Source organism: Lepus europaeus, chromosome 4, assembly GCF_033115175.1.
Source record: "Lepus europaeus isolate LE1 chromosome 4, mLepTim1.pri, whole genome shotgun sequence".
NCBI lineage: Eukaryota > Metazoa > Chordata > Mammalia > Lagomorpha > Leporidae > Lepus > Lepus europaeus.
Window position 1 is genome coordinate 141,746,685 of NC_084830.1, and position 27,303 is coordinate 141,773,987.

Sequence of the window (27,303 nt, forward strand, 5' to 3'; positions counted from 1 at the left end):
CAGAGAGTTGGATTGGAAGTGGAGCAGCCGGGTCTCAAACCGGAGCCCATATGGGATGCCAGCGCTTCAGGCCAGGGCATTAACCTGCGCCGGCCCCATACCCATAGTTTTTAAATGGAAAGAAAAAAAGTAAATATTTTACTTTTTTTAAAACAGTAAAGTGGTATACTACATATGCTGTTTTTTACCTTGTTTTATATCAGCAGTGAATGTTGGAGATTTTTTTTTTTTTTTAAGATTATTTATTTATTTGAAAGGTGGAGTTACAGAGCAGGAAAGTCAGAAGTAGCAAGTCCGTTCCCCAGATGGCTACAGTGGCTATGGCTGGACCAGGCCGAAGCCAGGAGCTGGGAGCTTCATCTGGGTCACCGGTGTGGTTTCAAGGGCCCAAACACTTGGGCCATATTCCACTGCTTTTCCAGGTGCATTGGCAGGGAGCTGGATTTGAAGTAGAGCTGCAGGGCTCAAACCAGTGCCCATATAGGATGCTGATGCTGAAGGGGGTGGCTTAATCTGTTATGCCACAGCACTGGCCCCTGGAGATCTTTTCCTAATAGAATGAAGAGAGCATGTGTATAGTTTCCTTATTGTCCGGGTAGAACCTTATAATTTATTTGATGTATTCTAACAATCCCCAGTTGGAAAAGTGATATACATTCTGCTTTTCCCAGAATAGTCTTGGTTTATATCTGATGGAATATTTATTAACTGCACATATCATGCTCAGATGTATCCAGGTTTGGATGCTGAATTACATGGTCACACTATTGAGTGATGCCCATTTGGGTTTCAGCCTTTCATTTGCAGTGATAAAGCAGCATCTTTTGAACAGTAGATTATCATACAGATTTTTATAAATTCTGATAGTTCTTGGATCTGATTATGTGAGTTTAGAAGTTCTATTTTCTGAGTAACTCAGCTTTTATATAAAAGAATTGCTATGCTTTTATGCATCTTTTTGAGTAACACTTTTTACTTTTTGAGATTTGTTCTCCAAGGTATCAGGGACTTTAAAGGAATAGTAACAAATGCTTGATTATAACTTATTTATAAACTGAGATTGAAATTCTGTGTGTGTGTGTGCATCAGGGTGCTTTAAAAAGTTCATGGAAGGCCGGCGCTGCGGCTCACTAGGCTAATCCTCCGCCTTGCAGCGCCGGCACACCGGGTTCTAGTCCCGGTCGGGGCACCGATCCTGTCCCGGTTGCCCCTCTTCCAGGCCAGCTCTCTGCTGTGGCCAGGGAGTGCAGTGGAGGATGGCCCAAGTGCTTGGGTCCTGCACCCCATGGGAACCAGGAGAAGCACCTGGCTCCTGCCATCGGATCAGCGTGGTGCGCCGGCCGCAGCGCGCTACCGCGGCGGCCATTGGAGGGTGAACCAACGGCAAAGGGAAGACCTTTCTCTCTGTCTCTCTCTCTCTCTGTCCACTCTGCCTGTCAAAAATTAAAAAAAAAAAAAATAAATAAATAAAAATAAAAAAAATAAAAAGTTCATGGAAAATAAGGATTTGTGTGCAAAAATTTCTTGAGATCCATACATAGTTTTTCCTAATGAACATTTTGTTTTGTTTTGTTTTGTTTTGTTTTTGACAGGCAGAGTGGACAGTGAGAGAGAGACACAGAGAGAAAGGTCTTCCTTTGCCGTTGGTTCACCCTCCAATGGCCGCTGTGGGCGGCGCTCCGCGCTGGTCCGAAGCCAGGAGCCAGGTGCTTCTCCTGGTCTCCCATGGGGTGCAGGGCCCAAGCACTTGGGCCATCCTCCACTGCACTCCCCGGCCACAACAGAGAGCTGGCCTGGAAGAGGGGCAACCGGGACAGAATCCGGCGCCCTGACCGGGACTAGAACTCGGTGTGCCAGCGCTGCAAGGCGGAGGATTAGCCTATTGAGCCGCAGCGCCGGCCTCCTAATGAACATTTTCTACAAATTTTTGAAGGACCTCCCACCTCTGTGTGTACCATATATATGGGGAAATGTGTATTTTTTTTTTTTAATTTTTGACAGGCAGAGTGGACAGTAGAGGGAGACAGAGAGAAAGGTCTTCCTTTTGCTGTTGGTTCACCCTCCAATGGCCGCCGCGGTAGGCGCGCTGCGGCTGGCGCACCGCGCTGTTCCGATGGCAGGAGCCAGGTGCTTCTCCTGGTCTCCCATGGGGTGCAGGGCCCAAGAACTTGGGCCATCCTCCACTGCACTCCCTGGTCACAGCAGAGAGCTGGCCTGGAAGAGGGGCAACCGGGACAGGATTGGTGCCCCGACTGGGACTAGAACCCAGTGTGCCGGCGCCGCAAGGCGGAGGATTAGCCTGTTAAGCCACGGCGCCGGCTTGGAAATGTGTATTTTTTAAAATATTCATGTGTGTGTGTGTGCATGTGTGTGTATGTATGTGTATAAAGTAAATCCAATGGGTACAATTTATAACCTAACTCAGTGATACATGGAACTTTTGGCACATATTTTTGGAGGTTTCCAAGGGTCATATACAGTTCCTTACTTAGTAACCTGTTTAAAATAAAAAACTGATACTTTTGAAATGACAGGGCCGATGTTGTGGCATGGGGAGTTAAACTGCCACCTGCAATACCGATTTTCCATGTGGGAACTGTTTTGACTACCGGCTGTTCCATTTCAAATCCAGCTCCCTGCTAATGTGCCTGGCAAAGTAGCAGAAGTTGGCCCAAGCACTTAGGCCGCTGTACCCATGTGGCAGACCTGGAAGAAACTTCTGGCTCCCGGCTTTGGACTGGTCCAGCCCTAGCCATTGTGCCCATTTAGGAAGGGAAACAGTAGATGAAAGATCTCTCTCTCTCTCTCTCTCTCTCTCTCTTTGTAACTCTGCCTTTCAAATTAAAAAAAGGAAAGAAAGAGAGGGACAAGTAGATAAAGTAGATAGATATGCCTCAAACCCTTAATGTCTCAAAGGTATTCCATTTATTGAGGAATTCTGCCTGTCACCTTGCTCTTCTTTTTTAGCTTTATTTATAGTCTTTAGGGTATGCCTTCATTATGTTATATACTGTCATAGCGTTCTCTGACATTTCTATTATTCTGTGGTTTATTTATGTATACTGAAATACATATATATATATTTCACATTTATTGCAACTTTCTTTAATCACTAGAAAAGTTCACTCAAAATATGCTTTGTTTTACATACTTATTAATTTGAATGGTTGTTAAATTAAGCAATACCAGGAGGTGATGTTGAGTTCTGCAAATTTGCCATGGATAGAGAAGAGGATGGTGGCATATTAAACAGAATATGCACAGTAAATGAGTTAGTGTACTAGGTCCTGAGAGACTTGTATATTTCATTATCTTAACTCATGTTGCAAATTACATGAATATATTTTTAATCTGTTTTTATTATATTTCTGAATTATAAGTGGGTTACAAGTAAATACTAAATGACTTAATGCTATTGATACAGGAATAAGATATCTTTTTTTTTTTTTTTAAGATTTTATTTATTTTATTTGAGAGTTAGAGTTACAGAGAGAGAGAGAGGTCTTCCTTCCGTTGGTTCACTCCCCAAATGGCTGCAATGGCCAGAGCTGTGCTGATCTGAAGCCAGGAGCCAGGAGCTTCTTCCAGGTCTCCCACACGGGCAAAGGGGCCCAAGGTCTTGGGCCATTTTCTGCTGCTTTCCCAGGCCATAGCAGAGAGCTGGACTGGAAGAGGAGCATCTGGGGCTAGAACCAGCGCCCGTATGGGATGCTGGCGCCGCAGGTGGAGGATTAACCTACTGTGTCATGGCACCGGCCCCTTATTCCTGTATCTTTAAAAAAAAAAGATTTTATTTATTTGAAAGAAAGCATTTCGGAGAGTGAGGAGAGACAGAGAGGGATCTTCTATCTGCTGGTTCATACCCAAGTGACTGCAGTAGCTGGGCCTGGGCCAAGCTCGCACTCCTATGGGATGCTGACACTGCAGGCAGTGTCTGAACCATCTGTGCCACAATGCCAGCCCCCATACTTTTATATCTGCTACATTTTAATTTATTTAAAAGACAGGGAGAAACAGAGAGAGAGGATGTGTGTGTTCTGTGCTGGTTCACTCCTCAAATGCCTGCAACAGCCAGTGCTGGACTAGGAACTGAAACTCTAACCAGGTCTCCATGTGAGTGTTAGGGTCCTATCACCTGCTGCCTCCCAGAGTGTGTATTAGCAGGACGCTGGAACTGGGAGCAGAGCCAGGACTCAAGCCCAGGCACTTGTGTAGAGGATGTGGTTATTCCAACTTTGGCTCAACTGCTAGGGCAAATGTCCACCCCTCTCACCTGTATTTGTAAAGATACAGGCAGTCCTGGCCCATCTTGGCAGTGCTTTGGTTTTTTTCTGATTTTGATATTTGAAAGAAGCAGAATTTATCTAACTTTTGGAATTGTATCTCATGAATGCAAATATTTGACTATTAGAACCTTCTCAATTTTTATTAATAGGAGAGAGATGGCTGGAGATCATGAGTGGAGGGAATGTTTGAGAAATGACCCAGAGTCAAATGAACTTTGTATGGGTCCTTAAATGAATGAGAATCAAGTAGAGTGGCTTGAAGATGGAGGTGATAATTATGTTTCTTTATACATTTGAGAAGGCAGGTAGCAGCGTTCTCCACAAGCTGGAGTCTGGAGATCAGGCATTTCCTGAGGCCCTAGAGAAGGGAATTACAGCAGTCAAAGACAGAAGAGATGTAAGTATGGATGAGTGGTTTCCATTAGTGGAGTTGAGGCAGGTGCCTACATAGGACAAATTCAAAATAATTTATGAGAAGAATGTTCTTGATAAGCAGGAGGTCAGATTGACAAGAAGAGATTAGTATGGGGTGAGAGAGCATTTTACTCTATTTAATTCTTATTCTTGCTGAAAATAACTGAGTCAGTTCTTACCACAGGAAATTACATTGGATGCATGGAGGGAGGAAGAAAAGCCCACAGGTTATGGTTCATATCATACCTTAGTTGATGATTGTTAGCAAAAATATTGCATTAATGTCAATTAATTTACATAAAGCATGGGGCTGGCACTGTGGTGCAGTGGATTAAAGCCCTGGCCTGAAGTGCCGGCGTCCCATATGGGCGCCAGCTGGTTCTAGGCTGCACCTCTTCCAATCCAGCTCTCTGCTATGGCCTGGGAAAGCAGTAGAAGGTGGCCCAAGTCCTTGGGCCCCTGCACCCACGTGGGAGACCTGGAAGAGGCTCCTGGCTTCGGATCGGCGCATCTCTGGCCATTGCGGCCATCTGGGGAGTAAACCAGTGGATGGAGGAACTCTCTGTTTCTACCTCTCTCTGTAACTCTGTCTTTCAAATAAATAAAGTCTTTAAAAAATATACTTAAAGCTTATTGAATTAAGTATATATTCAATATAATTGACTGTGAGGCTTTCATAGTTCCTAAGGACTACTGACTGTAGACACAAATTGAATTTTTTAAAAATTAATTTATTTAAAAGTCCCAGAGTTACACAGAGAGAGAAGGAGAGGCAGAGAGAGGTCTTCCATCTGCTGGTTCACTTCCCAGTTGGTCACCACGGCTGCAGCTGTGCCAATCCAAAATCTGAAGCCAGGAGTTTTTAGGTGCAGGGCCCAAGGACCTTAGGCCATCTTCTGCTGTTTTCCTAGGCCATAGCAGAGAACTGGATCGGAAATAGAGCAGCAGGGACTTGAACCGGTGCCCATATGGGACACCATCAGTGCAGGTGGTGGCTTTACCCACTGCGCCACAGCGCTGCCCCCCCCCCCCCCCCATTGATTTTTTAAAAGTGTGTATGTGATATGTTAAAGTAGTTGTACCTCCTCCAAAAATGTGTGGACTAGATATTTGTCTAACCTCAGCTTAAAAGGCCATCTTTAAGATTTCTTTTGGAGGCCAGTGCTGTGGTGTAGCTGCTGCCTGCAATGCCCGTATCCCATATGGGTGCCCCTTTGAGACGGAGCTGCTCCACCCCCCCCCCTTTTTTTTTTTTTTTAAGATTTATTGGGACTGGCACTGTGGCTTGCTCGGTTAATCCTCCGCCTGCAGTGCCGGCATCCCATTTGGGTGCTGGGTTCTAGTCCTGGTTGCCCCTCTTCCAGTCCAGCTCTCTGCTGTGGCCCGGGAAGGCAGTGGAGGATGGTCCAAGGGCTGGGAAGGCAGTGGAGGATGGTCCAAGTGCTTGAGCCCCTGAACCCGCATGGGAAACCAGGGGAAGCATCTGGCTCCTGGCTTTGGATTGGCGCAGCTCCGGCTGTAGCGGCTATTTGGGGGGTGAACAAATGGAAGGAAGACCTTTCTCTCTCTCTCTCACTGTCTGACTGCCTGTCAAATAAATAAATAAAGACAGTTACAGACAGATAGAGGGAGAGACAGAGAGAAAGCTCTTCATCCACTAATTCACTCCCCAAATGGCTGCAATTGCTGGAGCTGGGCCTATCTGAAGCCAGGAGATTATTCCAGGTTTTTTTGGTCTCCCACATGGGTGCAAGTCCACACGGTCTTGGGTCATCCTTCACTGCTTTCCCAGGCTGTAGTAGAGAGCTGGATCAGAAGAGGAGCAGCAGGGACTTAAACCAGTGCTGAGGCCTGGCCCACTATACACCACAGTGCCAGCCACTGTTCCACTTCTGATCCAGCTCTCTTGCTAATGCACCTGGGAAGCAATGTACGATGGCCCAAGTGTTTGGGCCCCTGTACCTACGTGGGAGACCTAGAAGAAGCTCCTGGCTCCTGCTTCTGACTGGCCTACCTAGCCCTGACCATTGCAGCCATTTGGGGAGTGGACCAGCAGATGGAAGACCTCTCTGTTTCTCTGTTTTGCCCTCTCTCTAGCTCTTGATTTATTTATTTGAAAGGCAGAATTAGAGAATTTTCTATACATTGGTTCTCTCTCCAAAAGGCTGCAACAGCCAGGGCTGGGGCAGGCTAGAGCCAGGGGCTTCTTTCCAAGTCTCTCATGTGGGGAACGTGGCCCAAGCACTTGGGCCATCTTCCGCTGCTTTTCCAGGTGCGTTAGCAAGGGAGCTGGATCAGAAGTGGAGCAGCAGAGACTCTAGCTGGCACCCATATGGAATGCCGGTGCAACAGGCTGCGACAGTGCTAGCCCCTTGAATGCAATTTTCTTTCTTTTTTTTTAAATATTTGTGTCCTCAAATTTCCCCATCTTTTTTTTTTTTTTCCCTAAGATTTATTTATTTATTTCAAGGGCAGAGTTACAGAGAGAGAGAAGGAGAGGCAGAGGGAGAGAAGGGTCTTCCATCTGCTGGTTCACTCCCCAATTGGCTACAACGGCCGGAGCCATGCCGATCCGAAGCCAGAAGCTTCTTCTGGGTCTCCCAAGTGGGTGCAGGGGCCCAAGCATTTGGGCCATCTCTTACTGCTTTCCCAGGCCATAGCAGAGAGCTGAATCAGAAGTGGAGCAGCCGGCACTCAAACCAGCGCCGGCCCCAATTTTTTCTTTTTTCTTTTAAATACTTATTTATTTATTTCAAAGCCAGAGTGGTAGAAGGGATGGAGATCTTCTATCTATTGGTTCCTTCCCCAAATGCCTACAACAGCTGAGGCTTGGACAGACTGAATCCAAGAACCAGGAACTCCATTCTAGTCTCCCACATGGATGTCATGGCAGGGAATGAAATTGAGGGCCATCATCTGTCCCTCCCAGACACACTTGCAGGAAGTTGGTTTAGAAGATAGAGGTGGGATTTAGTCCTAGGCACTATGATATGAGAGTGGGTGAACAAGAGGTTGCTTAACCTGTTGCAGGACAATGCCCACCCCAGTTTTTACTTCTATTTGTTTATTTGAAAGCCAGAGTTACAGACAGGGAGTGAGAAACAGATCTTCCATCAGTTGGTTTACTCCCCAACTGGCTACAACTCTGGAACTCCATCCTGGTCTCCCACCTGGGTGGCAGTTGTCCAAGAAAGTGGCTATCTTCTGCCACTTTCCAAGGCACATTAGCAGGGAACTGGATTGGAAGTGGAGTATCCATGGCTTGAACCGGCACCCATATGGGATGTGAGTGTTGCAGGCGGTAGTTTAACTCACTGTGCCATAGTGCTGTTCCTCCCTTTTCTTTAAATAAAAAAATATTTATTTATTTGTTTGAATGGGAGAATGAGAGATCATCTATCTACCGGCTAACACCAAATTCCCCCAATAGCCAGGGCTGAACCAGGCTGAAGCCGGGAGCCAGGAACTCCATCTGGATCTCCCACATGGGTGGCAGGGACCCAAGTACTTGGGCCATTCTCCACTTCATTCACAGGGAGCTGGAAGCGGAGCAGTCAGGGCTGGAGCCAGTGCTCTGATATGGAATACCTGTGTTGCACACAATGGCTTAACCTATTGCGCTATACAACTTTAGCCCTTGCTCAGTGTTCTTAATGACTAATATTAACTTATATAAGATATTAAGACCATGAATAGGTTGTTTCTTCTTTGAGATAACTTAAAAAATATTTCTCATTTGAAACTGTTTTGCTGATTTCCCTTCTTCAGTATTGCATTGTATTTTTACTGAGTGATTCCTAATGTGGCCAGTCTAATAATAGAGGATATTTTATGACATCCATCAGTTAGATCATTATAAACTTGTACTAAGTGGTTAAAATATGATTTTTTTCCCTTGTTGTTGGCACTATGATATTTTCATGACAAATTTAATCTGAATCATTTAGAAGTTAGCGGACATTTTCTAAAACATAGCTAACACCTTAAGGCAAAATGTACCTTTCTTTTTTCGCACTTAAAATGACTTGTTTAATGCACCTAAAAGTTGGAAGAATCAATTAGAAATCTTTTGTAATTATTAGATTTACAAAACTGGCTAGAAAATGAAGCTTTCTTAATGTTAACTATAGTGTGCCAGCTTTTTTTAGTTTGTGGGCTTACAGTTGTTACTTCCCATGTCAAAATAGTTTATGTGGCTTATAATTTTATTTTGATATGAAACAGTTGGAAGGTAATTATGTAAGACACACCGTGGGGAAAATGAGTTATGTTTAAAATACTTTTAGATTAATATATTCAAGATACATCAATTAACAGTTTCATTAAGTGTTAATTCTGAATTTCCTTTTATTTCTGTAGGTTAATGAACTTTCTGAGGAAGACGAGGAAGATGAAAAGCTGGAACATATAGAAGAACTTCCAGAGGAGCATGCAGAAAAATCAAACGAAATGCCAGAAGAGGTTCAACTGAGGATGACTGAAAATGTCCTGGAGTCAAATGGTGTTATGGCATCAACAAGGTAATATGTCAGTTGAATGCACTTTAGCTTTGACTAGTTCATTCCAAATGTAAACTCCCTCAAGCCCTGAACCACACAAATTGTAGATGTGTAAGAAAGATTGACATTCGAGTATGAAATAAAAAGAAAATTTTAAAGCAGCCAACCTCCTCTCCCTGCTTAAGATTGATTGATTTGTTTTAAAGGCAGAGTTACAGACAGACAGAGGCAAAGAGGAGGAGAGAAAGAGCTCTTCACAATGCTGCTTTACTTCCCAAATGGTTGCAGTGTCTGTAGCTGGGCCAGGCTGAAGCCAGGAGACAGGAAGTCCATCCAGGTCTCCCATGTGGGTGCAGAGTCCCAAGCACTTGGGCCATTTTCTGCTGCTTTCCCAGGCATGTTAGCAGATAGCTGAGTTGGAAATAGAGTAGCCGGTTTGGAACCAGTGCTCATATGGGGTGCTGGCATTACACACAGCCACTGAAATCACAACACTGTCAAAATGCTGGCCCCAAAAATAGTAGCCTTACTGAGGAATTTTCAGATGTGTCTTTTATTTAAAAAATAATAAAGCTTCTTAAAATTTGTTTTGTGTTAGCTTTTCAGCTGGCCTGGTAATATTTAAGAACCTTTAGAAGCAGAATTGGAGGATACAGGGCCTTAACTCCCTGTGCCACAATTCCTGTCCGCATTGAAAATGTTTTTAAAAATATTATTTGTTTTATTTATTTACTCTTAAAATTTATTTGAAAGGCAGTGAGGAAGAGGGAATGAGTGAGTGTACACTTCTTTTTCATCCATTGGGTTACTCCCCTGATGGCTGCTACAGCTAGGGCTGGGCCATGGCCAAATCAGGAGCCCAGAATTGAATTCTGGTCTCCCATGTGGGTGTCAGGAACCCAAGTACTGGAGGTACCACCTGCTGTCTTCCAGGGTGCACTTTAACAGGAAGTTAGAATCAAGCAGAGCTGGAACCTGAACTCAGGCACTCTGATGGAATACAGGCATCCCAAGTGATATCTTAATCACTAAGTCAAATGTCCACCCCAAGACAGTTTATTGAGGAGGATGCTGGACAGGTTACAGACCCTGGGTGGTCTCAAGGACTGGAGCTGGGACAGACCAGGTCTCCCATGTAAGTGGTAAGGCCTAAGTACTTGAGCCATCTTCCACAGCTTTCCTGGACCCATTAGCGCAGTGGATTCGAAGTAGAGCAGTTGGACTTAAACCAGGGCTCCTATGGAAGGCCGCATGCCCCAGCACTGGTCCGAAGCAAAATTTTAAACTTATAAGGTTCTGTATACACAATCTGCCTATCCCATCTTCAGCTGCCTCAGCTTTTCTGACTTTTTCTCTTGGCTGCTTCCCTTTTGATCTTTCTCTTCTGGCTGTAATTTCTCAAATGTATCTCTATGTAATGTTCCACTGTTGATACTTTGCATTGGTTTTTATCTCTTCCTGGATGGATGTCTTCTAGGATATTTGCATAGTTCCCTCACCTCTATTAAGTCTTTGCTCAAATATCACTTTTTCAATGCTGCCTTCCCATAACCCATTCTTGAGTTCCCTTATGTATTTGTCCATAAATAGTATGACCCTGTAATAGTTGTTTTTTTTTTTTTTGACAGGCAGAGTGGATAGTGAGAGAGAGAGAGACAGAGAGAAAGGTCTTCCTTTTTGCCGTTGGTTCACCCTCCAACTGCCGCTGCGGCTGGCGCATCTCGCTGATCCGAAGCCAGGAGCCAGGTGCTTCTCCTGGTCTCCCATGGGGTGCAGGGCCCAAGCACTTGGGCCATCCTCCACTGCCTTCCCGGGCCACAGCAGAGAGCTGGCCTGGAAGAGGGGCAAGCGGGATAGAATCCGGCGCCCCAACCGGAACTAGAACCCCGTGTGCCGGCGCCGCAAGGCGGAGGATTAGCCTGTTAAGCCATGGTGCCGGCCATAGTTGCTTGTTATTGTTAAAGCACTAGAATGTAAATGATGTGACAACAGATTTTGGTTAGTTATGTATTCAGAACATTTAGAATGGTGTCTACAACAGAATAGGCACTAAATATATTAAGTATTACATTTTGGATAAATAGAGAATTAGAAGAAAGGTGGCATTTTCTTGAATGCTTATCTTCATATGAGTAGAATTACATATACAGCAAAAGTGTCGTAATGCAAGAGAAATGTAAAATACATTCTTTGGCTATCTAAGATAAAATCATTCTTTGACTGTTTACCTTAGATGAAAGAAAAATAAGGAAATTGCCCTAGAATGCACAGGGCCTAGTATATGAGAGTACTTCAGAAAGTTTGTGGACTGGCAGGTATTGTGGCCACAGGGTTAAGCTGCCACCTGGAGTGCCCACATCCCATAGGAATGCCTGGTTTAAGTTTCAGCTACTCTGTGCTCCTGCTGCATCTTCCTGCTAATATGCTGGGAGGCATCAGGTGATGGCCCCAGTACTTGTGTTCCTGCCTCTCATGTGGGAGGCTGGCATGGAGTTCCTGGCTCCTGTTTTTGACCTGATCCTGTCCTGGTTACTGTGAGCATTGAACCCATGAGTAGAAGATTTCTGTCTGTCTGTCTCTCTCTCTCTTTTTGAGATTATTTATTTGAAAGGCAGTTACAGAGATTGAGGGGAGAGATAGAGAAAAAGACCTTCCATTTGATGGGTTACTTCCCAAATGACCATCTTCCTGGAGATAGGACAGGCTGAAGCCAGGAGCCTGGAATTTCATCTGGGACTCCCACTGGGATGGCAGGGTACCAGATAGCCAGGCAATCTTTTGGTGCTTTCCCAGGTGTGTTAAGAGGGAGCTAAATCAGATATAGAGCAGCTGGGACCTGATCTGGTGCTCACACTGGATGCTGATGTTGCATATGGTAGCCTAATTTGCTGTGCAGTGATGCTGGCCCCTTCTGCCTCTTTCTGTCATTCACTTTTCAAATAAAGTAATTAATGAAAAAAACGCCATGGAGAAGTAAATTAGGTGATAGATTTATTTTGGTGTAAGAATTTTTTAAAGATTTATTTATTTATTTCAAAGTCAGAGTTACACAGAGAGAGAAGGAGAGGCAGAGAGAGAGAGAGAAAGGTCTTCCATCTGCTGGTTCATTCCCCAGTTGGTTGCAATGGCGGGAGCTGCACTGATTCGGAGCCAGGGACCAAGAGTTTCTTCTGGTCTCCCACATGAGTGTAAGGGCCCAAGGACTGGGCCATCTTTTTTTTTTTTTTTTTTGACAGGCAGAGTGGACAGTGAGAGAGAGAGACAGAGAGAAAGGTCTTCCTTTGCCGTTGGTTCACCCTCCAGTGGCCGCCGTGGCCAGCGCGCTGCAGCTGGTGCACTGCACTAATCCGAAGGCAAGAGCCAGGTGCTCTTTTAAAGATTTTATTTATTTGAGAGGTAGAGTTAAAGACAGAGAGAGGGAGAGACAGAAAAATCTTCCATCCATTGGTTTATCCCCCAGATGGTCACAATGGCTGTTGCTGGGCCAATCCAAAACCAGGAACCAGGAGCTTCTTCTGGGTCTTCCACATGGGTGCAGGAGCCCAAGCACTTGGACCATCTTCCACTGCTTTCCCAGGCCATAAGCAGAGAGCTGAATTGGAAGAGGAGTAGCTGGGACACAAAATGGCACTCATGTGGGATGCTGGCACTGCAGACAGAGGCTTAGATTACTATGCCACAGTGCTGGCTCCTTTTCTTGAACTTTTTGGAGATTTCTTGTGTAGGGAGCAGTTAGTAAAAGTCTGAAGAATTAGTGGAGGTGCTGGTGCTGTGGTGTAGTGGGTTAAAACCACCACCTGCAATGCTGGCATTTCATATGGGTGTTGGTTTAAGTCCCAGGTATACCACTTCCTATCCATCTCTCTGTTTATGGCCTGGGAAAGCAGTAAAAGATGGCCTGTGTTCTTGGGCCCCTGCACCTATGTGGGAGACCCAGAAGAAGCTCCTGGCTTCGGATTTGCTCGGCTTAGGCTATTGTGGCCATTTGGAGAGTGAAGAAGTGGGTGAAAGACCTCTCTCTGTCTGCCTCTGCCTTTCAAATAAATAATTTTTTTTTTTAAAAAAAGGTAAGTGGATACTGTATAACATGAAACTTGAAAGTTGAAGTTTTATTTATTTTAAAGATATTTTTTATTTCTGAAAAAAATTTTTATTTTATTTTTTGACAGAGTTAGACAGTGAGAGAGAGAGAGACAGAGAGAAAGGTCTTCCTTCCGTTGGCTCACCCCCCAAATGGCTGCTACAGCCGGTGCACTGCGCTGATCCAAAGCCAGGAGCCAGGTGCTTCTCCTGGTCTCCCATGCGGGTGCAGGGCCCAAGGACTTGGGCCATCCTCCACTGCCTTCCCGGGCCATAGCAGAGAGCTGGCCTGGAAGAGGGGCAACCGGGACAGAATCCGGCGCCCCAACCGGGACTAGAACCCAGGGTGCTGGCGCCAAAGGTGGAGGATTAGCCTAGTGAGCTGCGGTGCCAGCCTTTTAATTTATTTGAAAGGGAGTTACAGAGAGACAAGAGAGACAGAGATTTTTCCATTCGCTGGTTCACTCCCCAAATGGCCACAGCGGCTGGGGCTGGGCCAGGCTGAAGCCAGGAGCCTGGAGCATCTTCCAGGTCTCCCATGTGGGTGCGGGGACCCAAGCATTTCACCATCTTCTGTTGCTTTCCCAGATGCATTAGCAGATAACTGGATTGGAAGTAGAGCAGCCAGGACTTGAACTGGTGCCCATATGAGATGCTGGCATCACAGGCTGAGGCTTAATCTGCCCACCCCTATTCATTTTTTGAGCAAAATTTTATTTATTCATTTGAGAGACAGAGCTGCAATATACTGGTTCACTCCTCCATGCAAGTAACAACATGGGAGAGTCCTGAGAATTGATTTGGGAGCCTGTGGGAACAGGAAGCTCAGATTTCTTATGTAGGTGGCAAGGAACCAACGACTTGAGCCATCACTGCTGCCGTTCAGGGTCTGCGTGAGCCAGGAGCAGGGCATGGACTTGAACTTAGGCACTCCATTCTGGAGTGCAGGATCCCACCACCATCTTAACCACTAGGCCAAACGCTTTCCCCTCTGAAATATTTTAACTGGAATTTTCTTTTTAAGATTTTATTTATTTATTTGAAAGGCAGAGCTACAGAGAGGCAAAGGCAGAGAGAGAGAGAAGGAGAGAGAGTGAGGTCCTCCATCTGCAGGTTCACTCCCCAGATGACTGCGACGTCTGGAGCTGCGGTGATCCAAAGCCAGGAGCCAGGAGCCTGGAGCCTCTTCGGGTCTCCTATGCAGGTCCAGGGGCCCAAGGACTTGGGCCATCTTCCACTGCTTTCCCAGGCCACAGCAGAGAGCTGGATCGGAAGTGGAACAGACAGGACTGCAGGTGGCAGCTTTACCCTCCCCGCCACAGTGCCGGTATCATTTTACATTTCAGTATCCAGATTCCATGTAAGAGTGTGCTGTGACATAGCGGCTAAGGCCACTGCCTGCGGTGCCGGCATCCCAAATAGGCGCCGGTTTGAGTCCTGGCTTCTCCATTTTGTATCTAGCTCTCTGCTGTGGCCTGGAAAAGCAGTAGAAGATGGTCGCATTCCTTGGGCCCCTGCACCCACAATGGAGACCTGGAAGAAGCTCCTGGCTCCTAGCTTTGGATGGGCACAGCTCCGGCCATTGCGGCCATTTAGAGAATGAGCCAGCGGATGGAAGGCCTCTCTCTCTCTCTCTGTCTCTCCTTCTCTCCCTGTGTAACTCTGCCTTTCAAATAAATAAATCTTTAAAAAAGAAAAAGTGTAAAGAGGACTTGGCTCCATCGTTAGTTGGTTAAAGCGCCTGTCTTATAAGAGTGTAAAGAGGAGGAAGTTGTCCTTTAGTGGGAGTATCAAAATGTTAGGTGGCAAAATGTAGAATTTATGTTCTGAGAAATATGGAAGTTTTATCAAAGTAAAAAAATTAAGTATCAGAGCATGATAGATAATGACAGCTTCTATCGCTCGTCTGCCCCATAAATGATACAGTTGGTAAAGACTTGTTATATGTAATCTAATAATTTTGTAATAGTGAGAAATCTTACAGTATTCTGTTGTCTTAGCTGTAGAGTATTCCCTACTTGGGGAAAATATTTTTGGTTTTGATCTTAAAAGGGATATAATTTTTGTTTTTGTAATGTTTTGTATCTTTCTAGTTTTGGTTTTGAATTTCTAAGTTTTGAATTTTTAAGATAGTAATTTTGGCATGATATAGCAGGAGTTACCCAGTTTTTAGCCTTGAAAATTAATATTAATATTTTTTGAAATTGAAAAACTGAACAATAGTACTGCACTTATTTTGTGTTTGTTTTTTGTAGTTTCATAACTGTTAGCAATTTATATCCCTGTATATGATGGTGTGGTTAATGAAAACAAACAGATTGGCTTCTCTGTATATAGTGGTTTAAGGTCTAAGTTTTTGTAATGCTAGCCAGATTCAGAATTCTGTCCCCTTTTTCTAAATCCTGAAAATTAGAAAGTACTTAGTAAGAAATTTGTGGACTGTTGATTGGGTACCTCCTTGTCAACAGTGACCTCATGTTGCAGTCTGCTTCCATTTAGACTGCAGAGTGTAGCACAGTCCTGTTTAGGAGGACTCAGCACTGATAATTGCGCAGCAGTTTTTATAAGCCCATCATCATCCTTTACTGTGTTTGAGATGAAATCTCTTTATCTGATGTTTTTCCTGGGAGATTCCAGGGTATTCAGAATGGCTTGCAAGGCTCTGTTGCACAGGTAAAGTGATCGTTATCTAAGAGTTAATTTAAGCCTAATCTGGATTGTTTTATTGAAATACTATTTGTGGCATTAAATACTTTTAATTGAGAAAGTAAAATATTACTAGTTTCCTATAAACATTGTATTTGAGTTACAAAAATTAGTTATTGGAATGACTGGTTGCAAAATTTATTTTACATACATAAGCAAGAAGATTATGTGATTATAGGCAGATATAAAAATAAAATTGAGTTAGCAGCAGAAGGGAGAAAGGTCAGGGAATGATCACAGACTTTAACATTATACTTGCAGAGGGCTTTCAAATACGGATGTGCCTTCAGAGTTGTGTGTCCTGTTAGTTAAATTTTTTTTAACTGGGGTTTAATGAACACAGCATTGTTAGCTTGTTTTTATAATACCTAAGTAATTTGACCTGATATCAGTTAACATTTTTTTCTTTCATCTTTTAAAATCAAAATTCACATCCTTGTGATATCTATGCTTTTTAGCTGTAGACAAATAACTGAGTTGATAAGTCTATTTTATATTTATATTTATGTGTGTGTGTACAGGCCTTGGTTTATATATGAGGGCTTTTTACTTACATAATTTGGCTAAAGTCTGGAAATAAAATTAAATTCTGTGACAAACTTAGTCCTTTTTCTTTTCAGAAGCTCAGAGAACTAATTCATAGAATCAATTTTTGGTGTAGCCTTGTGGGTGATAATCTGACTGTTAAAATGGAAAATTCATTTGATTTGTTTATTGTGGGTTTGAGTGGTTCCTTATTAAAAAGAGCTGTTTATTTGGTTGTGTCAGCATTTTTTTTTTTTTTAAGTTTTTCTAAAATTTATTTGAAAGGTGGAGTTACAGAGAGAACGAGGCAGAGAGAGAGAGAGAGCTATCTTCCATCCCCTGGCTTACTCCCCAGATGGCTGTAACAGCCATAGCTGGGCTGACCTGAAGCCAGGAGCAGGAGCCAGGAGCCTCTTCTGGGTCTCCACGTGGGTGCAGGGGCCCAAGCACTTGGGCCATCTTCCGTTGCTTTCCCAGGCTCATTAGCAGAGAGCTGGATGGGAAGTGGAGCAGCCGGGTCTTGAACTAGCAGCCATATGGGATGTCGGCACTGCAGGCAGTGGTTTGCCTGCTGTGCCACAGTCCAGGCCCTTGATCTCCTTATCTTTACATTAACTTTGAAGCTTTTGAACTTCTCTCCTGTTTATTTATAAGATCTGTAGTAGGTTCTTGTGAACTATAGTTATCCTACTGTGCTGTAGAACACTAGAACTTCTTATTTTCTTTTCTTTTCTTTTTTTTTTTTTTTTTTTAAAGATTTACTTAATTATTGGAAAGAGTTACAAGGGTGTAGTGTGGAGAGAAATGTTCAGTGTGCCAGTTCATTCCCCAAATGGCTGCAGGGAACAGAGCTGCGCCATTTTTATTTCATTTAATATATCCTATAATTCCATCTGTTTGCTGCAAATGATAGGATTTTATTCCTTTGAATGGCTCAATAATATTTCAATAATATTTCGTTTATATATATGACTATACCATATTTTCTTTATTCATCCATTGATGGGCATCCAGATTGATTCTGTATCTTAGCTATTGTGAATAGTGCAGCAGTAAACAGTTATCTCTTTGATATGATTTCACTTCCTTCAGATATATATCCTAAATTATGATAGATATTTGGATCATATGGTATATCTGTTTTTGTGTTTTGAAGAAGCTACATACTGTTCCTCTGTAGTGGCTGTACTAATTTACATTCCCACTGACAGAATTCTCTTTTGCCCATATCCTTGCCAATATTTGTTATTTATTTATTTTTTTATAATAGCCATTCCAACTGGGATAAGGTGATATCTCTGTGGTGTTTTGCATTTCACTGTGAGCTACTGATATTGAGCATTTTTTTTTACAAATTTGTTGTCTATCTGAGTTTCTTTTTGAAAAGTGATCATTTGTATTATTTGCCCATTTTAACTGTATTATATGATTTTGTTACTGATTTTTACTTGTTAACTTTCCCACTAGTAACATGAGTGTTAATTTCATAGCTTTTATCAGCATTGTATATTAACATCAAAAAATATATTTTTATTTTAATCCTTAAATTTACAGTTTTATGGGTTATTGCTCTTTTTGAAATACTTGTTTTTTTTTTAAAGATTGATTTATTTGAAAAACAGTTACAGAGAGAGGGAGACAGAGAGAGAGAGAAAGAGAAAGATCTGTCTTCTTTTTGCTAGTTCACACCCCAGATGGCCACAGTGGTCGGGGCTGGGCCAGGCTGAAGCAAGAGCCAGGAGCCAGGAGCTAGGAGTTCCATCCAGGTCTCCCATGTGGGTTTGTGGGCTCAAGGAGTTCTGTTATCTGCTGCTGCTTTCCCAGGAACAATGCAGGCAGCTGTATCAGCAAGAACTTGAACCCATACCCATATGGAGTTTGCCTGCATTGAAGGTGATGGCTTAACCCATTATGCCACAATACCAGCCACATGAAATGTCTTGTGTCCAGCAGTATATCCTCACGTTTTAGTAGTGATTTAATCTGACCAAAAAAAAAAAAAAAAAAAAAGAAAGAAAGAAAGAAAGAAAGAAAATTCCTCTGGGAGGAGAAGCAGATGACCAACAAATGGCAAAATGGAAGAAGAAAATTAATAAGAGTTTAGTAACAGGCCTGCACTGCGGCTCAATAGGCTTATCCTCTGCCTGCGGCGCCAGCACACCAGGTTCTAGTCCCGGTCGGGGCGCCGGATTCTGTCCTGGTTGCCCCTCTTCCAGGCCAGCTCTCTGCTGTGGCCCAGGAGTGCAGTGGAGGATGGCCCAAGTGCTTGAGCCCTGCACCCCATGGGAGACCAGGAGAAGCACCTGGCTCCTGGCTTCGGATCAGCGCGGTGTGCTGGCTGCAGCGTGCCAGCCGCGGCAGCCATTGGGGGGTGAACCAACGGCAAAGGAAGACCTTTCTCTCTGTCTCTCTCTCTCACTGTCCACTCTGTCTGTCAAAAAAAAAAAAAGAAAAAGTTTAGTACAGGCTGATGCAGTAAGTAGTTGGAAACCAGGATTTCTCAAAATTTGATTTAAGGCAAAAGCCTACCAGGAACCACAAATTGAATGGTGACGAGGAGGCTATTGAATTTATAAATTCTCCTTACTGTTTTCAGCATATTACATTGTCAGTGGATTATAGTTAATATTAAAAATAAGTTGAAAAGATGAATAGGTGAGACATCATCCAATTACTCATATTATCAAGGGAAATATAACAGATAGGCATATAAAAACTTTTATTATTAATTACTAGCTCAGAATTGAAATGTAAAATTTAAGTAATTGTTGCATAAAATATCAGAAAAATCAAAGTTGACAATAAGATGCTTCATGGGAAACCTCATTTTTTTTTTTTTTTTAAAGATTTGTTTGATTTATTTGAAAGAGTTACTGAGAGAGGTAGAGACAGAGAGAGGTCTTCCATCTGCTGGTTCACTCCCCAGATGGCTGCATCGGCCAGAGCTGCGCTGATCCAAAGCCAGGAGCCAGGAGCTTCTTCCGGGCCTCCCACACAGGTGCATGGCCATCTCCACTGCTATCCCAGGCCATAGCAGAGAGCTGGATTGGAAGAGGAGCAGCCGGGACTAGAACTGGCGCCCATATGGGATGCCAGCCCTTCAGGCCAGGGCGTTAACCCATTGTGCCACAGCACCGGCCCGAAACCTTATTTTTTTCTGCAAAAGTCACTAAAATTTTTTAAAAGTATTTATTTATTTGAAAGAGTAACAGAGAGAGAGGCAGAGAGAAAGAGATTTTCCATCTGCTGGTTCCCTCCCCAGATGGCCTCAGTGGCTAGGGTTGGAGCCGGTAGCTTATTCCAGGTCGCCCATGTGGGTGACAGGGGCCTAAGCACTTGGGCCAAATTCCACTGATTTCCCAGCCCATTAGCAGGGAGCTGGATTGGAAGTGGAGCAACTGGGACTCAAATTGTGCCCATATAGGATGCTGGCGTTGTAGGCAGTGGCTTTACCTACTAAGCCATAACACTGGCCCCAGAGATCTCTAAATATTTAAATTTCTAGTCCTCGTGGAAGAACAGTGCATATATTCACAGTTGTATATGCATAATATTAACAGTTAAAAAGTTTTTACTGTTTGAAGGGGGATATACGTGCCAAGCCAAGGTACTATGCTATTGTCTGATAACGTGTTTCTGCAGTTTGCTACTTTTGTTTTTTTTTTTTTAAAGATTTATTTATTTACTTGAAAGTCAGAGTTACAGAGAGGGAAGGAGAGGCAGAGAGAGAGAGAGAGAGAGAGAGTTCTTCCATCCGCTAGTTAACTCCCCAGTTGGCTACAATGGCCGGAGCTGTACCGATCTAAGCCAGGAGCCAGGAGCTTCTTCTGGGTGTCCCACGCAGGTACAGGGCCCCAAGGACTTGGGCCATCTTCTGCTTTCCCAGGCCATAGCAGAGAGCTGGATTCAAAGTGGAGCAGGTGGGACTTGAATCAGCGCCCATGTGGGATACCGGTCCTGCAGGTGGTGGCTTTGCCTGCTATGCCACAGTGCCAGCCCCACCTATGTATTTTTCTAAGGGAGACCTGAAGTTTGCTGGATGAGTGGTAAATGATCCTCATTTGGTTTCCTGTGGTGACTCCTGAGAATACTAACTTAATTGGCTCTTCTGCTTTTCAGCCAGAAATTTGGTGTCACATATATAGAGGACTTTAATAAAGCTAAATTAAATTTACATTTAAAAATTGCTGAGGTGGTTTCAGGTGTAGTATACAGGTTTATAAGGTGTGTGGTGCCATAGTCACTCCTTATGTCTGAATGGTGGTTCTGATGTTAAATCTGCTTAGGAATACAATGCCATTTAAAAATAATTAACCTCTATCTTATAGATTATTTTTAAAAAAATTTATACTTATTCCTGAATAACTAGTGTTATTATTCATTTATATCCAATGCTACTAGTTTTTCCTCCAGCCTTGTAATAAGTCAGTGTTTCTCCAAGTAAGTGCTAAATGAAGTAGTTGCCCTCACATGCAATTATATAACTTTAAGGTTTTTTTTTTTTTAAGAGATTTATTTATTTAAAAGTCAGAGTTACAAAGAGAGAGAGCACGAGCATGCGTGCACGCACTGTCTTCCATCCTCTGGTTCACTCCTTAGATGGCTGCAACAGCCTGAGACTGGGCTAGGCCCAGCAGGGGCCCAAGCACTTGGTCTGCTGCTTTTCCTAGACTGTTCAGCTGGGAGCTGGATTAGCAGTGAAGTAACTGGGACTCAAACTGGTATACGTATGAGATGCTGGTATCACAGGTAGCAGCTTTACCTGCTGTACCACGATGCCAGCCCCTAAGGTCTTTTTGTTTGAGAAATATCTCCTTTAGAAAATCAGAGACATACTCTGCTAGTGATATGCTGTGTTGCCAGGTGTTACTGTTTTTAGTCACTCTTTTGGTTTTAGAAGTGTTAACAGCAGGGTCTCTGGGATTCTCAACCCAAAGCTGTGTATATTTGGGCAAATTAACGTCTCTGAACTTCAGTTTTGTGTAAAGTGGGTTATAACTGTTACTCTTATGGTATTGAAAGCTGCTAAATGCGGTAAGTTTTTGTCCAGTCCTAAGCTCAAAATAAATATTCTGTGAATGTTAATTTTTTAAATTTTAATCTTGCTATTAATATATTATCTCAGATTTATTTCCTTTGGTTAATATTTGGAATCTTTACCAAGCAGATTTAGAAAATATTTACAACCTGGTATGTAATGGAAACCGTGAAACTATGAGCATGACTTCCTGGTATGTCAAGATAATGCAAATATGTCACTTTCCAGCATATCTTCTAGTTGACATTTAATATTCGAAAATTTTCATAGCCAATTTCTTTCTTTGATTACAGTGTTCATATATCTTCTACCAGCATCTTACCAGCCTCTGCAGAGTAAGTAGTGTATTTACAGAAGAGAAATTTTCAAGATGTAAAATTTTATTACTAAGCTGTAAAAGTGAAAATCATATGTGTACTGTACTCATTTTATTGATTTTTAAAGATATATTTTTTGAAAGGCACAGACAGAGGGATCTCTTACTCTCTGATACAGTCCCCAAATGCCCACATGAGCTGGGGCTGAGGCAGGCCAAAGCCAGAAGCTGGGAGCTCATTCTAGGTCTCCCACGTGTGTGACAGGAACCCAGGTACACGAGTCATCATCTGCTGCCTCCAAGGATGTACAGTGGCAGGAAGCTGGCATGAAGAACGGAGCCAGCACTTTAACCAGTCACGCTGATAAGGGATTTGGGTGTCCCAATTGGTGGCCTGAGTTCTCAGCTCAGTGCCTTCCCCTAGGCTTACTTTACAGGAAAGATGGTACACAGGCAGTAAACAAGGTAGCTGTTTTTGTACTGTAGTGGATGCAAACAGAGAAACCCATTGCACTAATGAAGATAGGCTTTCTTCAGATTATTTTTATTTTTGTTAAGATTTATTTATTTGAGAGGCAGAATTATAGACAGAGGAAGAGACTGAGAGAGAGAGATCGTTCATCCTCTGGTTCACTCCCCAAATGGCTGGAGCCAGGAGCTTCCTCCGGGTCTCCCACATGGGTACAGGGGCCTCCACTGCTTTCCCAAGCCATTAGCAGAGAGCTGGATTGGAAGAGGAGCAGCTGGAACGTGAACCGGTGCCCACATGGGAAGCTGGCACTGTAGACGGAGGCTTAACCTATTCCACCACAATCAGGCCCCTGTTTTGATCCTCTAAGATAACTGACAGAATAGAGAAAGAACTTTTTATATGCAGTCTACTCCTTAAGGAAAACTTAAGTAAAACTTAAAAAGTATTGGCAGTACTGTTTTTTTTTTTTTTTTTGATAGGCAGATTGGACAGTGAGAGAGAGAGACGGGGAGAAAGGTCTTCCTTTTTGCCGTTGGTTCACCCTCCAGTGGCTGCTCCGGCGGTGCACTGTGGCCGGTGCACCGCGCTGATCTGAAGCCAGGAGCCAGGTGCTTCTCCTGGTCTCCCATGTGGGTGCAGGGCCCAAGAACCTGGGCCATCCTCCACTGCACTCCCGGGCCACAGCAGAGAGCTGGCCTGGAAGAGGAGCAACCGGGACAGAATCCGGTGCCCCGACCGGGACTAGAACCCGGGGTACCGGTGCTGCAGGCCGAGGATTAGCCTAGTGAGCCACGGCGCCAGCCTGGCAGTACTCTTAAATATGGATTTGAGAAGTTTACCAATTGAAATGGTTTTCTTCTTAGTGGAGAATGAATATTTGGATAACTGATTCTTCTCATTCCAGTAGTAATAGTGACATTATGGTTTACTTGTATAGGGTCATCTATTTGTGCACATTCTACTTTTAAATTTAAGCCAGTATCATGTATACCTTTCATGTATTTATTTTTCCATTTTGTTTTACCCTTTTTAAATACCATAATAGTTTGTTTTACGTGTTAATAGGGTTCATGTTTATATGTTTAGATTCCCAGTGAGGGTGACTGCTTCTCACTAACATGTGTTTTTTGATAGCATTTTAGAAAGAACAATTAGAGCAGCTGTGGAACAGCACCTTTTTGATCTGCAGAGCAGCGTAGATCACGATTTTAAGACTATCCAGCAGCAGAGTTTGATGTGTAATAATGAAGCAGGAAGTATTATTTGTGATGGGAAAGGATCTAATAACCAGTAAGAAATGTTTTGCTGTTATTAAGAATTATAAAATGCTTTATTATTTTAAAAACTTTATTTTTACTTAAATACTAATGTTTGCCCTACCTGGGATTTTGGGAAATCAATATGAAAAGTGATATTGTATATACTTTTGTATAAATTATACATATTTAATGAACATTGAAAGTCTTGTAACTCATAAAATATTTTTTTTTTAAGATTTATTTATTTACTTGAAAGGCAGAATTGCAGAGAGCTTCTTCCGGGCCTCCCATGTCTGTGCAGGGGCTCAGGCACTTGAGCCTTCCTCTGCTCCTTTCCTAGGTGCATTAGCAGAGAGGTGGACTGGAAGTGAAGCAGCTGTTACTCTAATTGGCACCAATATGGGGTGCTGGTGTCACAGGAGGCTGATTTACCCATTACACTGTAGCACTGGCCTCCCATAAAGTATCTTTTATTAAGTCCAGCATAGTTAAGTTTTCCTCTTTGAATACTGGTTGAAATAATGAACTTACCTTTAGGAAACAAGTTGTATGAATATTAGTAAAAAAAAATTAAGGGCTAGAGCTGTGGCACAGTGGTTTAAAGCCACGGCCTTTGGTGTTGTTATCCCATATGGGCACCAGTTTGGATCCTAGCTGCTTCACTTCCGATCCAGCTCCCTGCTTATGTGCCTGGGAAAGCAGCAGAAGATGACTCAAGTCCTTGGGCCACTGAACTCATATGGGAGACTCAGGTCGGGGCTTGCTCCTGGCTCCTTACTTTGGCCTGGCCTAGCCCTGGTCCTTGCTACCATTTGGGGAATGAACCAGCAGATTGAAGATCGATATCTCTGTCTCTCTTCTCTCTCTGTGAGTCTGCCTTTTGAATAAATAAATAAATCTTAAAAAAAAAATTAAACTTAGACACTTGTAGAGGCATGTAATGATACAGATAGAGGGACAGTAGATTGACATCACTCCAGTGCATGTCATTGGGGCAATTTGTAGGCAGAATCATCACTTGATATTTAAATTGTTATCCTTTGCCACCTGCTTCTCCCCGTTCCACTTACTTTTGTTAGGTTAGCTGTTAATAGATGAATTTATTTGTTAAGAGTACTTGTAATGTGTGGTGTAATTTTTTTTAAGGTTTATTTATTTGAAAGGCAGAGTTACAGGGAGGGAGAGGCAGAGACAGAGACAGGAAGAGAGAGAGAGATCCCAGATTTGCTGCCTTACTCCCCAAATGGCTACAATGGCCAGGGCTGGGCCAGATCGAAGCCAGGAGCTTCATCCTGGTCTTCCCAGGTGGGTGTAGGGGCCCAAAGACTTGGGCCATCTTTTGCTGCTTTCTCAGGCAGATTAGCAGCAAACTGGATCAGAAGTGGAGCAGCTAGGTCTTGAACCCGTGCTCAAATGGGATACTAGAGCTTCAGGTGGCAGCCTTACCTGCTACGCCACAGTGCCAGCCCCTGACCTATTACCTTTAAATAGAGGAAAGCCTCACCTTCCTTCCTGTTACCTCTTCGCTAGTGTATAGGATACGAATGGGCATCCCTTAGAGACAATGCAATGATTTCATATGAGAGGTATTATGTATTTCTTTTTACTTTTAAAAGATTATTTATTTGAAAGGCAGAGTGATAGAGAAAGGATCAGGCAGAGAGAAAGATCTTTAATTTGCTGAATGATTCCCTGCATGGTCTCAATGGCCATGGCTGGGCCAGGCTGAAGCTAGGAGTTTGGAAATCCATCCACGTCTCCCAGGGAGGGAGAACTTGGGCCATCTCCTCCCAGGCAGATTAACAGGCAGCTGGATTGGAAGTAGAATAGCTGAGTCTTGAACCAGCATCCATATGGGAAACCAGTGTCATAGGTGGTGGCTTAACCTGCTGTAACATAAAAGTGGCCTCCAAAATTTTTTTTATGAAAAGGATAAAAGAGATTGTTACTGAGATTTACTTATTTGAGTTATTTTAAAGGCATTATATATTCAGCAGTTGACCATGTGATTTTATTTTTGCCTTCATTACTAGGGTTGATATCACTGTCGATATTTTTAATGCCAGTAAAGGTGACAGAGGCTGTTCAAAACCTGTGGCAAGCACTAATCTAGACAATGAAGTTATGCAGCAAGATTGTGTATTTGAGGATGAAGAAAATAACCAGGTAAGAAATGTAAAAAAATTTCTGTGAAGATTTGCTGAATATACAACCCTGATTACCTCACGTGTTTTTTTGATACCAAAATTTATAGTTCATTATCTCTACTGATATACTTTCTTGTCTTTAATATATGTTCCCAAGAATATACATTCTCTTAGTGGAGTTTGAGACCAACACTGGGTAGAGGAGTATGTATAAAACACCTTATTTTTATTTATTTATTTTTTAAAGATGTATTTATTTATTTGAGAGGCAGAATTACAGAGAGACAAAAGGAGAGACAGAGAGAGGTCTTCCATCTACTGGTTCACTCCCCACATGGCTGCAGTGGCTGGAGTGGGGCTGATCTGAAACCAGGAGCCAGGAGCTTCTTCCAGGTCTCCCATGTGGCTGCAGGGGCCCAAGGACTTGGGTCATCTTCCACTGTTTTTCCAGGGCATCAGCAGGGAGCTGGATCGGAAGTGGAGCAGCCAGGACCCAAACATGCACCCATGTGGGATATTGTTGCTGTAGGCAGAGGATTCTGCTGTGCCACAGCACCAGCCCCAACACCTTATTTTAGAATATTTCCCTGGAGGGAAGCAAATTATGATATTAGCTGAGGTGGTTAGGTTGAATTTTATTATTATTATTATTTTTTTAAATCTTTTTTTTATTTTTATTTTATTTTATTATTATTATTTTTTTTTGACAGGCAGAGTGGATAGTGAGAGAGAGAGACAGAGAGAAAGGTCTTCCTTTTGCTGTTGGTTCACCCTCCAATGGCCGCCGCGGCTGGCGCTGCGACCTGCGCATCGCGCTGATCCGATGGCAGGAGCCAGGTGCTTCTCCTGGTCTCCCATGGGGTGCAGGGCCCAAGAACTTGGGCCATCCTCCACTGCACTCCCTGGCCACAGCAGAGAGCTGGCCTGGAAGAGGGGCAACCGGGACAGGATCGGTGCCCCGACCGGGACTAGAACCCGGTGTGCCGGCGCCGCAAGGCGGAGGATTAGCCTAGTGAGCCGTGGCGCCGGCCGAATTTTATTATTTTTAAAAGCCTTTCTTTACTTCTTAGTGACCTTCGGAACAACATGAGGAAAAATAATTTTATCTCCTTCATTGCTCTTAGTTGACTTGGACCTCTGTAACAAAAGACAAATTAACAAGAGAAGAACAGAAGTTTAATAACATGTTTACCTCATATACCTATGAGAGATGCCCAGGGGAAAGTGTGTAAATCTCTGAAAATGAGTTTAAATATCAACGTCCCCTGAAACGAAGTGTGGGGGAGACTCAGTTATGATGAGATGGCATGAAAAAGCGCCCTGAACACAGGATGATGTTTGTGATGCAAATTGATTTAAAGTCATCCTTGTCTCCCTGGTCAGGGAAGTAGGCAGTCTGGGATGTGGAGATTTTTGGGGTTCACATAGGCATTGTGGCACAGCAGTTCAAGCTGCTGCCTGCAATACCGGTGTCCTGTATATGCGTGCCAGTTCGAGTCCCAGCTGCTGTGCTTCTAAATTTGCCTGGCAAAAAGTGGAAGGTGGCCCAAGTACTTGGGAC

General features: G+C 43.4%; 1 protein-coding gene across 4 annotated transcripts in view; it reads left to right on the top strand.

Moving 5' to 3' along the window:
* The window catches only part of FAM13B (family with sequence similarity 13 member B), a 93,303-nt gene that overhangs the window by 27,872 nt on the left and 38,128 nt on the right, over positions 1–27,303 (top strand). Inside the window, exons 7-11 of one of the 4 annotated variants that reach the window (XM_062189086.1) lie at positions 4,588–4,683; positions 9,060–9,220; positions 21,842–21,883; positions 23,471–23,626; positions 25,629–25,761. In XM_062189086.1, coding sequence (XP_062045070.1) covers positions 4,588–4,683; positions 9,060–9,220; positions 21,842–21,883; positions 23,471–23,626; positions 25,629–25,761 — 588 coding nt within the window. The remainder of the gene's footprint in view (positions 1–4,587; positions 4,684–9,059; positions 9,221–21,841; positions 21,884–23,470; positions 23,627–25,628; positions 25,762–27,303) is intronic. The other 3 variants (XM_062189088.1, XM_062189087.1, XM_062189089.1) reach the window with 3 other exon arrangements.